At 40.6% G+C, this 15249-nt stretch overlaps 1 protein-coding gene across 2 annotated transcripts in view; it reads left to right on the top strand.

The window, feature by feature from the left end:
- Positions 1–15249, top strand: part of crppa (CDP-L-ribitol pyrophosphorylase A) — a 149296-nt gene that overhangs the window by 65318 nt on the left and 68729 nt on the right. For both annotated transcript variants that reach the window (XM_084336385.1, XM_084336386.1), the window contains exon 9: positions 4958–5089. In XM_084336385.1, coding sequence (XP_084192511.1) covers positions 4958–5089 — 132 coding nt within the window. The remainder of the gene's footprint in view (positions 1–4957; positions 5090–15249) is intronic.

Below are 15249 nucleotides of genomic sequence, written 5' to 3'. Positions count from 1 at the left end.
TTTAGATGCACACAAAATCCACGAAAAATGTCAGTCTGGCTTTAAACCGCGCCATAGCACTGAAACAGCCCTCCTGAGAGTTCTTATTGATCTCATTTTAGCTGCTGATTCTGGCAATCCCGCCATTTTCCTGCTCTTAGATATCACAGCCGCGTTCAACACCATAGACCACACTGTGCTACTGTTGCGGCTTGAAAATATGTTGGCATCACAGGCGTCGCCCTAAGTTGGTTCAAGTCCTACCTGATTGGCCGGAGCTTTTCAGTTCAGCTGGGAGAATTATTCTCATCTGCCGCCCCTCTTACCTGTGGGATGCCCCAGGGGTCGATAATGGGCCCCATCCTTTTTTTTTTATTATACATGTTGCCCTTAGGCTCAATCCTTGCAAAGCACAACATGTCCTTCCACTGCTTTGCCGACTATGTGCAGATCTACCTACCCTTAAAGGCAAAAGGTAAGGTCACACTGCAGCCACTGTTAGATTGCTTGGCCGATATCAAAACATGGATGAGTGCCAATTTTCCAATTTTCTCAACCTAAACGAGTGCAAAACCGAAATAATATTATTTGGAAACACTTCTGTTGACCCTACTGTCGATGCCCGCCTAGGTCCTCTGGGCTCCAATATCCACTCCTCCATCAGATACCTTGAAGTAATCTTCGACAGTACTTTCAAATTTGATAAACAGGTTCGCTTGGTGGTTAAAACTAGCTTTTTCCACCTCAGACTTCTGGCTAAGACCAAAGCCTATTGCAATGCGCTGTATGTTGGCATTGACCATTCGCTGCTCCGTCGCCTACAATTGGTCCAAAATACGGCTGCCCGTCTTCTCACTGGTACCAAAAAGCGTGACCACATTACACCAGTCCTGGCTTCACTCCACTGGCTCCCCGTCCATTTCCGTATTGATTTTAAATGACTGCTGACTGTTTTTAAAGCTCTAAATGGGCTGAATCCATTGTACCTCGCTGAGCTCCTGCGCCACTCCACCCCATCCAGAGCCCTAAGGTCAAGTCAAGAGTTTTATTTGTCACGGCATACAAGTATACAATGAAATGCGGGTGGTCTTGCCCGCAACGATGTGCATAATACAATAGTAATATATAGGTCTGCTGACCAGCTGCTGCTGGAGGTGCCCAGGACCAGGCTCAACCAGGGGGGACAGAGCCTTCACTGCTGCAGCCCCTCTGCTCTGGAACAGCCTCCCCCACATTAGATCTGCCCAGAGCCTAGAGGCCTTTAAACCTCTGCTTAAAATGCACCTTTTTTCCCTGGCCTTTGACCAGAGTTACATTTGCTGTTACTCTGGACTTTTCATCTATTTTTCTAGTCTCTTTTTATATTGCACCTTGCTCTTGTTTCTTAGTGTACTTTAGTGTATTTTATTTGTTACTGTATTGTACGTGTTTTTATTTTATTGTGTCCTACTTGTAAAGCACTTGCTTTTAGTCATTGTAAACGTGCAATATAAATAAAGCTGACTTGACTACGTGTAGATGGCCTTAGATAGAGCTACAACTCTGCATTTTCACAAGTGCTACTAAAGTGAAATATCCATTTTAAATATACAAGTAATGTTTAGTAACCAGTATATAAGGGGGGAAACGCAATGCAATTTCATTTCTCTGTATGTCTTGCACATTACGAGAGGTGACAATAAAGCTGACTTTGACCATAATGATTGTCCGTTTGTTAGTCGTTGAGATTCTCAGCTCTCACCATTTTGCACTGCATTGTGAAAAGATGAGGCTTTTCATATAAGCGCTGCCTCGTTTTCTAGCTGCTGCGTTGCTCACAAGCATAGCGGATTAATATGGTCTGTTGAAAGTAGCCTTCAAAAGGATATGTATAACGGCCAGGACATATCGGCTACAGTATTAATGATACATTTGGGTTATTTTTGAATATCTACCTGATCATTGTATGAAGGGCCAGGGATGTGTATGCGCATGTGTGTTCTGGAGGTGGACTAAAGCACGGTTCAGCTTGTCTCAATATCATTTCCCACACTCTGAATGAACTTTCTTTGCATGTTTGTGAATGCAGACATCTGGCACTGGACGGATCCAGTTTCCTCTCGGTACACGCTCTACACGGCCAGCCGAGCCCTTTTCTTATCCTCCCGCTTGTAAAAACGTCACCTGTAGTCCACCTTGGGTCCCTTGAGGAGCTGAGCTGCTATTTAGAAACCTTACACCTCCCATGAGAGAAACTCCGCTCAACCTCACTTACTGTTTGGTCTGCTACTTCAAATGTCAACATCGGCCCCACAGCGGCGTTGACACGGGAGCTGGAAAAGAGAAAGCGAACACAAACGGATAAAAAACAAAACATACTTTGAAAATGTGCTCTTTTAAAAAAATGTATTTGTTCATTTCAGCTTGTAACCTCTTCACCTCTTGGCTGCCAAAATGACGCTAGGCGGTAAGGCAGAGTAAGCCTGGAGAAGACTGGTTTTGGTCAGTCTCCAGTGGATACTTATCCTCAAAACCACTCAAATTGAATCGCTGCAAATGTCATGCATTATAACTTGATAAGCCCCTGTCTTGATTTGCGTTAGATATGGTAGCTTTTCAGTGAAGCTCTGAAGGAACACACACACACACACACACACACACACACACACACACACACACACACACCACACCACACCACACCACACCACACCACACCACACCACACCACACCACACCACACACACACACACACACACAGTGGCTCTCTGCCACACCAGAGTAAAAGCATCTGTGCATGTCTGACTTCTCACAACTCTCACTGTGAATATGCAGCCGTTTGAACAGGTTAAGAAGGGGACCCCCTGCACCCAGTGATTAGTTAAACACACTTCACTTTATACCCCCTGACTAACTTGATTTCATGGTCATGTTGGAGTGCGCATCGATGCCAGTCGGGGAGGTGTTCCTTTTTTCCCCTTTTTTATTTCTTGAAGTAGTCCCTGAATTGAATGGTAATAAGTAATGCGGCTGAAATCTACAGCCAAGGGGATTTTCGGGTGGCGTCAGATGGCAGATATTATTCATTGTGGTTTCAGTAAGTAGTTTTAAACTACAATCTCATAATAATAATAATAATAATAATAATAATAATAATAATAATAATAATAATAATAATAATAATAATAATAATAATAATAATAATCAGTGGAAAGATAAATCTAATTTGACATAGTAGGTGATAATCAGTTCGGTTGAGGTATGAGTTGGTCTGGTCTAGACGAGCCAAACTGATGATATTGCACCACTGGCACTTCCATGTACACTTCCCTGAGCGGTTCTGGAGAACTTCCGTGGCCCAAGCAATCTGGCCCGTTCCGAACAAACCTTCACATTGAAGTTAAGCCTGTGATGACGATTGTCTGACTGACTTGACAACATTTAGCTACATCCCAATATACCACTCAAACAGTAGTTCCAGCACGTTTCTCCAGTTATGAAGCGTCTTTGTTAACTTGTAGAAGATGATCGAAAGGCAGCCTTTGGTTGAGTAATCGTGTTTATTAACACTTTGAATGCCCATCACTAGATATCTCGGGTTATCAGCCCGCCCCCTGAATGCCCATCATGAGAATTCTCGTTTTATTTTTTTTATTAGCGATCTGAATTCATATTTCATCAACCGAGTCTACCGTTGGTAAACCTGCCCCACCAGGCGCTCAGATGTGAAAAAAGCACCCCCTATCGTCTCCCAGATGGTAATGCACCCTTTTGGATTGGACTCAATGAAAATGGATGAGAAAAAAATACTCCGGAATCCACATTTTACTTCTCACGCATGTAACCGGAGCCGATCAGATTCATTGTGGACCCTCAGCACAGCGTGTAATATGTGTTTTACAGTATACGTGTTGGATCAATAAAAGGATTGATTTTTGGAATGGCGATCAGGAATTGGAATAATCCATTTAATTGGAATAATCCATTTGGATACCATCTGATCTCAGGTAAGGAATCTATTTTACCAGTCTTAGGATAATCAGACCCGTTTTCACGGAGATATAAGCTTTTCCCCTATATGTGATATGGCTGTTTGACTGTGCGAGCGATCAGGAACTAAGAGAATCGATTTTCAGCTTGCGGCACCAGCGTGCATACGTACACATATACTATCGATAATCTAGCGTTTATTTGAAAACGATTCATAAATAGGCCGAAAAATTACAACATTCTAGAATATTACAGTACAGGGCGTTTATCACGGATTTCTTATTTCTCTTGAAAACGAGGGCTTTTCAAAATGCTATAAAACGGAAATGAACCGATAAAAAAACAATCTGTTTCGACAATGTTGACTGGAAAATGAGTCATTGACAAGCGACGGGCAGATTAGACACATAGCCATAATTTAAAACATAGATTAGGCGATATTAATGCTAACATTGAAGTGGATGGTGGGCATTCAAGCACTAAATGTGCGCCCCCTGCTGGGCACTGAAAGTGTTAATCGTGATTTCAATATCAATCAAAATAATCAAGCAGCCCTACATTGGATATGTAGCCTGCAAATTGAGATGTACAGTAGTTGCTACAACTAATTGGAGCAAATTCACCCCGCTAAGCATCTGTCAGCAAGTCGATTATGAAAAGCAATCAGGCAGTGGATACCCATAACCATGCCATGGTAAAGAGTCAGTTGGCCTCGTCTATACTGTTCTAATGGAAGCTTATTTATATAAATAAGTCCCAGATGTCCTCGGGATGTACACCTGAGTGAGAACAATCAGAAATGCAGACGGGTCTGCATCAGCCGGCGTCTAACCCTCCGTGCAGCAACACACACTACTGAGGTCTTCCCCCAACTAGCACTTAAATAAACAGGACAGTTAAGCCATGGCACGTCTGAAGGGCTGTTAGAACAATGAGCTCTAATTGCTCCACAATGGAGCATCATCACTCTCTCCGTATTGGTCTGACAGATTGCGGTGGTGTGTTTTGATAGGTGCGTTTGAACGTTTCGGATGGCCCGTCCGTCAGCGAGGAGAAGGCAGAGCGGGCGGTGATCATGGAACTAGCATTGGCAGCCAAGCTCAGAAACACTCTCCTCTACGGCATCCAGCTTCACCACTCGGAGGTAGGATTTGGATCCTTTTTTCATTTCTTTCATTTCTTAACAGAAATGCACAAGAAATTCAAAGTCCTCTTCGAATGTGTGTATTAATAAAAAGCCAATCAGAGCAGGAAGTAGATGTCTTTCTGTTTTTTTCTTTGTCGTGGCTTCAGGCAAGGGTGCTGTCTTTTCCCAAAGTGTTTTGAGCGAGCACATGTCTGTATGTTGAAGGAGGCAGAGTATCAACTTTTAACATTCCGCTGTGTGTGTGTTGTATTGTTTTAATTGAATGCAGGTGGTTGAAAGGGATCTAGAGGCTCTTTAGGTGTGAAAAACCATGTACGTAACGCTGCCACCAATTGCTGCTTCAAGTGCAGACAGGCCCGACCACATGAATGGTTAAGCTTGGTGTCATGAGAATCCCCACCAGGGTGTTGAGGTCGGCCTGCCAAGAGTTCATTGGAGTTGCCAAGGTTGATGTGGTTGACCTGATATCCATAACTGACTTGTCAGTAATTACAGGATTATGAGTTTGAATGATTACTCTTTCACAATGAAAAGATGGTAGGATAACATGCCACAAAGGCAGTCAAATGATTGCATTTTCTCCCAGATGTGCGCAGCAAACCAAACCTTGAATATAGTACCTTGTATTTTTTGCTTAAGTTTGTCATTGTTTGTGAGTTATGACTGTAACATTATTATTATTCCCTGGCAGAGAAATGTCTCTGTTCCCTGGCGTCCACATTTATGTAACTCCTGCCAAGATTAGCATGGAGCTAAATGTGAACGGTGAACTAAAGACGGATGTATTTCCTTTTCCTAATTCTGGTTAGTGAGTCTGCAGCTTGACGTCAACGTGTCATCCATTTAAAAAAAAGGGGGTGATCCATATTTGCGATGATCACTGCTGAACATGTGACTCTGATCGCACGTTGGTCAGATGTTGTTCTTCAATAGTGAGCACACAACACTTCCTATGAGTTATGACTAATGCTAATTAGTCATCCCGCTGCATCTGTATCAGAGGGAAGAAGAAAGGGGAAGGCATTGATTGAGATAATGTGTTTCTGTGTGATAAAAGGTTCAGCATCATGAGCGAGTAACTGTGGAATAAAGGCCTTGCATAAATCACTCCCGTTAGATTTCTGTTATAATCAGGATAATACTTCCCAGATGGTCTCGTTCATTTGTGCTGCCAACACTTATTTTCTGAGCCCTTGGAGACATATTGCTATATTAATTTACATCCTCACAACTTGAACATGAAGCTCTTGTATTTATTTTTTTCTTTTTCTTTTTGTTATATTCAGAGAAAGACTGGCGGGAAATACTGGAATAAAATACTATTATTTATTTACAGGAGATCCTATTCCTTTAGACCTGGTTAATAATTCCTTAGGTAGGCTAAAGGCGCATTGCGGTTTCACGGTGGTGAGAGACTCTGGTTTACATTTTCTGTTCCCTGCAAAACTCCCCTGAACATTTCCTGTTTTCATGTCTCAAAGCATCTTTGCATAATCCCCAGGAAGAGCCAAACACATTCAAATTCAAAACAGTTTAGCCCTGTTTCACTTCATTGTATTCAACATTATTAGGGGAAATTCCACTGCATTTATTGATATATTTTTCCTATGCCGAGTTCAATTTGTGTTAAGAGAACAATCATTATTTGCCATCATTCTTTTTCTTTATTTGCCTCAAACATCAACATTAAAAGATCACAATAAAACAGTGAAAGATAAAACACCAAACAAATAAGATAAGAACAAAACAAAGGATGGGTGTCAAGGATAATAACGATAATCTAGCGTTGATTTCAGGAAGATTCGATAATCAGGTGAAAATTTACAACGTGATAACTGGATTTCACTAAAGGGCTATTTTTGCATGTTGACCAGAAGCAACTCACTGACAATCGACGGTGTTATTAGATCCATAGCTATAATATTTCATATATTTTAAGCACTCGCACATTGAACAGAGTGCTGGCCTTCTACCCAGAAGGTAAACAACGACCCCTAGTGCTGAATGAGTTAACAGAATTAGCTAGTGATTCAAATCTGGTAAAGAAAGTGTTTACGTCATTGGAAAAACTAAATTCATTGTCCGTCACATTGGAGATGACATTCCTGTCATATTCTTCATGATATCCCACACCTTTCTGGGGTTATTGGCTGTAAAGTTATCTTCCAGAAGCAGTCTGTCCTGAGTCCTGGTTAAGGCCCAAATTAAATTGACATTATCAACTTCAGAGGCCAGAATGTGGGACCTATAAACACATTTACTATCCAATAGCATTGTGAGGCTGAACAACAGGACCCATTGACTATGTAAATGTACTAAAAAAATATATATTTGTAAATAGCTAAAAGCTAAAAGTGATGTTGTAATTTTGCAACCGAGGGTCTTACAGGGTTGCCCTGGATACTCAGGGCTCTGGATACCCAGGCTGTTTGGCCATGGAGGTGGGTTAGCTATCATTACAACTATAAATGTTCCCCTGTCTCCCTTGATATTTCTTCTTCTTTTGAGTGTCTGGATTTTCTTTTAAATGCCCATTATCCAATATTGTGTTTCTTTTTATCACTTTTTTTTCTTCAATTTTTTACATGGAATATAAAACAAAACATGACCGCACATAATACAATAATAATAATAACAATAATGACAGTAGAATGACAGTATAAATAACAAAAATTATAAATACAGAATATTATCACAGACACCACAAAAGACATTTCCTCCCCCAGGACCCCCAGACCCTCCAGGACCAACACCCCAACCCCGCTCCGCTGCTAGATAGTGGCCTTTACTTTATCGGCCATTGCGACCCACAGCTCAATGCTGGCCTGTCCCACTCCAATTACACGTGCAGTAGAGATTTCCATATAGATGACATCCAGTGCAGGGGTGGCCAACCCGCGGCTCGCGAGCCGCATGCGGCTCTTTGCCCATCAATGTGCGGCTCTTCCATCGATAATTTTTTTTTTATGTCACTCATTCCATAAGGACGTAGAATAAACATTTACAATTTTTTTTTTAATGGTCCATTTGCATGTTCTTGGTATCTGAATCTAGGGACATATATGGATCAGTGTCAGAAATAGTGTGTCTGTTACTAGGCTTGAGTAAATTGTAATGAACCAAAGGAGAATATCAATTCTATTTAAAAAAAAAATATCTTTGACTGTGAATAACACCATGCTAAAATTGACCAGACCTGAAAAATCTAAGCAAATGAATAAAGGGAAGATGATTAAACAGAAGGTTTTGTAGATACAGTACTGAATTCTGCCATCTTTTTTATAATGTAAATTTCTCCACCATTTTTCATCATATTGCAACACCGTTTTTTGCAAGACGTTCACAGAAAGGTAGAGAAACTAACTGTGTTCCGTTTTATGGCAATAACGTTCAGGTTTGTGGGAGATAATCCCAAAAAATAAGAGAAATTAAAAAGTAAATTCAGAAGTCAGATGATTGACAGGGGCTGGTGTGAGCTGGGTAGGGTAGTTTTTCTAAATTTGAAAGCCCCGAGTCTCTTCCTTCAAAAGACTACACTCACTTTTGGATGTGCCACTTCCTCCTGTCAATATGCGCCGGTTTCCGACTCAATGCCCTGAGATTTCCATAATCTTATATTTCACTAATAACAGTTAAAATAATTGGTAAACAAATGTAATGCTGAAAATATACACTTTTACTGTATATCTCAGGCTTAAGAGGTTAACCCTGTGAGGCCCAAATTAAAAAGACATTAGCAACTTCAGAGGCCAGAGGGTGGGACATATAAACACATTTACTATCAAATAGCATTGTGAGGCTGAACAACAGGACCAATTGACTATACATGTGCTTAAAGGGGAACTATCTTATAAATGGCCTTTTTCAGTGTTTACCATTGTTTCTTAGCTATGTGGACTTATATTAATAGGATCTATGTCTCTAATTCTCATATTGGCGCATTCTTCCAATTCTCCTCTCACAATATTCACCCTCACTGAACTGAGTCATCTGAAAATGTGCTGTGATGTCAGAGATTTCTCAGCTGCATAATAATGTGGCAGTTCATGTGGCAGTTGGCACCAGGCCACACAGTGGTTGGAGCCCAGCCTCAAAACGGCTTAAGATCTTGAGTTAGAAAAATGCGGTTTTTAGTACTTGATTAGAAATACAAAACAATGCATTTTTTTTGAAAAAAACCTAGGTGTTCCATAGACTCACAGGAATTGTGTAAAAGTGCCCAAATAGTGAAAGAAATAGTAAAACAGTTCCCCTTTAACATTTTTTAAATAAACATTATTTTTTTAAATGGCTAAAAGTGATTTTGTAATTTTGCAACCGTGGGTCTCACACAGGGTACTTTTAACCCTGTGAGGCCCAAATAAAAAAGACATTAGCAACTTCAGAGGGTGAGACCTATAAACACATGAAGGGTGCCGTGACTGAAATAAAAGGTTGAGAAACGCTGGTATATGGTGTGGCTCTTTGTGGTACCACAGTAATTTTTGTGGCTCTTAGTCTCTGACTGGTTGGCCACCCCTGCAGTAGTGTCAGCCAAATATTGTGTGTTTTTAATATACAACACTGGCTTTATTCAAGAATTTGCTGAGCTTCTTTGATTTAGTATGGTTCAATTTGATAGAGCCCTATGAGCCTAGCCGCTGCCTGCGCTCTTCAGGTATTGATTGATTGATTGAAAACTTAACAGATTGCAGAATGGGTACAGTACAGCTCAATACTAACAACTGCTAAGAGGATGAAGACCAGAAAAATACTTTTGTCTTGTTTACATAAGGGTCCCCCATTTTCAATTCATCAAAGACATTTATGACACACAAGACATACAAATATACGGTACTGTGTAAGAAAAAGAGATAATAAAAAAATATACACCAAAGGGGAAGAAACTGTACATTGGGGGGGGGGGGGGGGGGTTTGACATTTACCGGGCCAGTTTCTAATTGCAGCCACCTGTAGGTGCTATTTGAGAGCGGTTTTGAAGGAGGGTAGGGATTCACATTCCTTTACGGCTGTGGGTAGGGCGCTCCACATTATTGTGGCATAATTGCGAGGCGTGTTTAGTCCCTTGTTTGAGCCGAATCTGGGTTGAACGTGATTTGTGGAACTCCCTCTGGTGTTGTGGTCATGGACTTCACTGACCTTTGGGAAGTATTTCGACATGTACATGGGTATCTTAGTGGTGTTGTGTATCTTGTAGACCAGGCCCATTGCTAGTTGCTGTACTCTGTCGTCTACTCTAAGCCATCCTAGATTGTCAAAATGGGCAGGGGTAAGGTGGGTTTTAGGAGTAAGGCCATGCAGTAGTCTCACCAGTTTGTTTTGTGATGTTTCTAGCCTTGTTTTTAGGGCATTTGAGGTGCTTTGGTACCATGAGGTGCAAGCATAGTCGTAGAACCCTTGAGTCTTCAAGGTATTCTTATTTACCAGAGAGGAGATCCTGTACAAAAATCTTGTTCGTTGGTTGACTTTTTTTTATTACATTGGTTGCCATTTTGTCACAGGTAGACCCTCCTAATTTCCCCACAGGCCGCCTTGTTACAAAAAGAAACCGGGCGTTCTTCATCAGAGCCCCGCAGCTGTGGAACTCTCGACCTGAGGAACTTAAACTAGTAAAATCAGTGACTTCTTTTAAATCACTTCTCAAAACATGTCTTTACTACTATGCACTCAACACTGCAGCACCCAAGTTTCAGCACTGTTTTATGAATACATTTTGCTCCGCTGTAATAGTTGTACCCTTCCTGCTGACTTGTTGTTCAGAGTTGTACGCTTCCTGCTGACTTGTCGTACAGAACTTGTAAGTCGCTTTGGATAAAAGCGTCGGCTAAATGACAAAATGTTATGTAATGTAAATGTAAACATACTTTTACAGGAAGTTTTATTTTATTTTTTATAGTAAATCAAATTTTTCAAGTATCCCTTTATTATCACTTTTATCTCACTTGCTTTATTATACACTTTGTTCTATCGGGTCATATGCTTATTTATGTTTGTGTTGTTATCCTGACTGTGATTTTTCTGCAAAGCACTTTGTAACTTATGTTTTGAAAGTGTATTAGTCCAGGATATAGTCTTTTCTGGTCCGATCCTTAACATACTGTTGGAACCCAGGTAACACAGTCTCCAAGTGACGCTGGTTCAAGTCCCCGAGCACTATTGCCAGTGCATCCGGGTAGCTGAGTAGTAGCTTGTGGACACAGTCGGCTATGATGCCGGCCGCCTGTGACACTTTGCTGTTAGGTAGCGCATATTCTTAACGTCATGCAGAGAATTTATACATTGGGATCACAGATCTTACATTTTACTCAATGCAATCGGAGACGGAGTCTGCATCCCTGTGTCCTTGCACAAGGGTGAATCCAGGGACTTCAAAGAAAGTCGGGCATTGAAGATTGTAGCCAGCTTTCCGTGAAGCAGAAAAAAGATGCCTCACGAAATTTGTTGCATTACCTTGTGTATGTCCGTATCGTGTCCATTGTTGCTCAATGAGTGCAGGTTTGTAAGAACGGTGAATGGAAGAGGTGACCGGTTCAGAAGGCCCCCTGTCCTTCCTCATTAACTTTCTCCTTTTAGAGAGACTGTTGCAATATAAAACAATGGATCAGCTTGAAAAATGTCTCTGCATTGATAAGTGCTCAAAACTATGAATAAAACAAAAACCGTTGCCCATTTCCCAGATCTTCTCTAGCTGAATAGTCCCTGGGAAATGATGGCTGTGTAGACACAGCCGTGATGTTCCAACTAAGATATTTGCTAAAGAAAATAATTATTTACTTGTATACATGGAACATCCGATTCCCAGGGAACTGCTCGTCTAGAGCAAGCAAATACGAAAACTATTTTGCATAGTTTTTCCTCATGGTTTGTATAACAGGATTACATTTTTTAATTTAGCCATTCATGATTAATTGTGATTCTTGTTCAGTGTTTCCCACAGGATTTTCAGAGACTATGGGGGGCACGCCCCCCCAAATGTTTGTGTGTGTGTACATTTTAAAGTTAAATGCATCAATCTGGTGCACTTTGAGAGCAAAATAAAGAGGCTAGATCTATGATGAACTTTGTGCTCAAAACACAAAATCGACTTGACTAGTGCTTCCCAATCCTCTCCTTGAAGCACCCCAGCCGTTCAATATATTTGTTAAATTCCACCACCAGCACACCTGATTCAACTTAACTAGCCCTTTATTAGTTGAATCAAGGTGTGCTGGTGGTGGAATTTAACAAATACATGATGGAACGGCTCGGGTGTCTCGAGGAGAGGTTTGGGAACCACTGGACTAGAGCAGGGGTTCCCAAACTTTTCAGGCCGCGACCCCCAAATAACGGTGTCAGAGAGCCGCGACCCCCACTATTATAGGAGGTAAAAAAAAATATATATATATATATATATACCGGTATATATATATATATATATATATATTTTTTTTTTAATAAATGGAAATGTATGGTTGAAACATGCAAACGTTCAAACGCACACACACTAATAAGCATTGGAGGCTTTTAACCAGGGCCGGACTGGGGAAATCATTCAGGCCAGGAAATATAGTGCAAAATATAGCTCCAGTCAGGCCACTGGGGGTCCCCCACCAGGAAATTTTTTTGTTACAAAGACTTCATTTCCTGCATTCTGGTGCAGGAATTCTTTTATTTGTACCCTTTAAATGCCAGTGTTTGTGATGGCATCACAAATTATTGTTAAAAAACAGGCTAGCATATGTATGATTAGCAACAACACAGATTTTTATGGATTTTCAGTTTTTTTGTAATTGATAAAAAATACAATCTTATTCAACTTCAGCCCTGATCATAACACCACATATTCATTTTATAATTCTAACCCTTTAAATGCCAGTGTGTGTGATGGCATATATTTGCAATATATCAAATGCAACGTAGATTTTTCTGGGGGGGATTATTACAGGCTAGCATGTGTCAATGATTAGCAGTTCTATTTAAGGGTCCCGCCTCCACCAATCACATGCGGCTCCCTTGTGTGTGTGTGTGAGAGCAAGAGAGAGTTGTGTGAGTTGCAGTGATCTCCTGGTTGTTTCCCACCTAGGTTATCTAACTATTGCGCTGGTGCAACTAGAAACACTGGCCTGGCCTGCTTCTAAGTTCAGTGGCCTGACTGCATAAACATTTTTTTATAAAAAAAAATTTCAAATCATCTGGTGACCCCGACTTTGGGAATCCCTGGACTAGAGCATACATTTGAGCCATCAAAGAAATGAAGCAAAAGTGGTTACCTGTGTTGAACTGGTTTATTTTTTTAGAAAATAAAAAAATATAGTGGATTACTATTACGACTACTACCACTGCAAATACTACTGATACATCCCTATTGGCAAACTTTATATAAAAAGAAAAAAAAATTGATTATTTTTTTTGTTCATTATACAACTGTGGCGGAACTAATTGTGGCGGGCCGCCACAGTCTAGGTAATTAATGGGAAACCCTGCTTGTTATAAGAACACAGTTATCTGATCAGGAACAATAAACACACTCTGGTAAACTATCTCAAGTATCATAATAAGAACAGCCTTTTCTTTTTTTTTTGGATTTGATTGATTTTGTCATTGACATGTCCTAAGTATAGTTTTTGTCATGTTTAATTTCCTTGTGTGCCTGGATGCCAAGGTACTGTATGTATGTACCTATTCTCTTTGACTGCTGGTTTTCCACTGTGGATAACCACAGGAGAAGCATGTAATGAAACAGGACGGCTCAGTAAAAATATGATAACTGCTTTTGTTTCACATTCCCTTTTATATCAATATAACAGTGTGAAGTGCCTTTTCACCAAGAAAGCTTTGTTATTATAGAGACCGTGACACACTGGAATGGAGTGCTTATCAGGGTAGAGGTCATGTCAGAGTAAGAACAAGAACCGTTGGGCCTCAACCCAAGTTACTATATTTCAGATGGTTTCTAGTGATACCTCAGCATTTACTGCCATGGTCTGACCATAACCTGACCCATATGTACTTTCGATGTGTGTGTACACACTAGGGCTGACCCCTATTAGTCGATTAGTCGACTAATCGGTCGAAAGGAGCCGTAGTCGACTGCCAACCTCTTAGTCGAATAAAAATAAAAATAAAAAAATTATTAGTTTTCTTTTTTTGTATCATTCTTTCCAAAAGAAAAGAGGCCTAGAAGCGTGGCTAACGCTAATGGCACGCATACCAGAGGCTAACTGCCTACGAAAACAGGCACAGAGGCACTGAAAGAGGATTTCACCCATCTAATGAACACACAGACTAGACAAATATCAATATGTATCCATCAGTGGACCAATTGCATGCTTTTGCAGAGGACAAGAAGCCTTCAGTCGACTCCTTCAGACATTAAGCACCCCCACAGCCCAAATGGAATGATAAAAAAAAAAAAAAAATCTTTAATATATATATATATTTTTTTTGTCGACCAATAGTCGACTAACGGCAAATTTTGGCCTATCATAGTCGACCATCCAAATCCTTAGTCGGGGACAGCCCTAGTACACACACACACAGCGTACCCCCGGACCCCCATAGAGGGTCGGAGGTTCACCCTGACCCATATGTACTTTCGATGTAGGCTGACCCCTATTAGTCGATTAGTCGACTAATCGGTCGAAAGGAGCCATAGTCGACTGGCCAACCTCTTAGTCGAATATATAAAAAAATATGTATATATATTTATATACCGGTATATATATATATATATATATATTTTTTTTTAAATTTATTATCATTCTTTCTAAAAGAAAAGAGGCCTAGAAGCGTGGCTAACGCTAATGGCATGCATACCAGAGGCTAACTGCCTACGAAAACAGGCACAAAGGCACTGAAAGAGGATTTCACCCATCTAATGAACACACTAGACTAGACAAATATCAAGATGTATCCATCAGTGGACCAATTGCATGCTTTTGCAGAGGACAAGAAGCCTTCAGTCGACTCCTTCAGACATTAAGCACCCCCCCCCAGCCCAAATGGAATGATACAATTTTTTTAGTTTTTCTTTTTTTATTAACCCATTCTCTGCCGGAGCTTATATCCATCCTTGTAGCCTCTCTGCCAGCACTATTTGTCTATGGAGATGTTCACCTTCTTTGCAGGGCTATAACTTTTTAAATTGTATTGCTAAATTGACATTACTATGGCCCATT

Source organism: Notolepis coatsorum (assembly GCF_963971535.1).
Source record: "Notolepis coatsorum genome assembly, chromosome: 19".
NCBI lineage: Eukaryota > Metazoa > Chordata > Actinopteri > Aulopiformes > Paralepididae > Notolepis > Notolepis coatsorum.
This window is presented reverse-complemented; position numbering and strand designations above follow the sequence as displayed.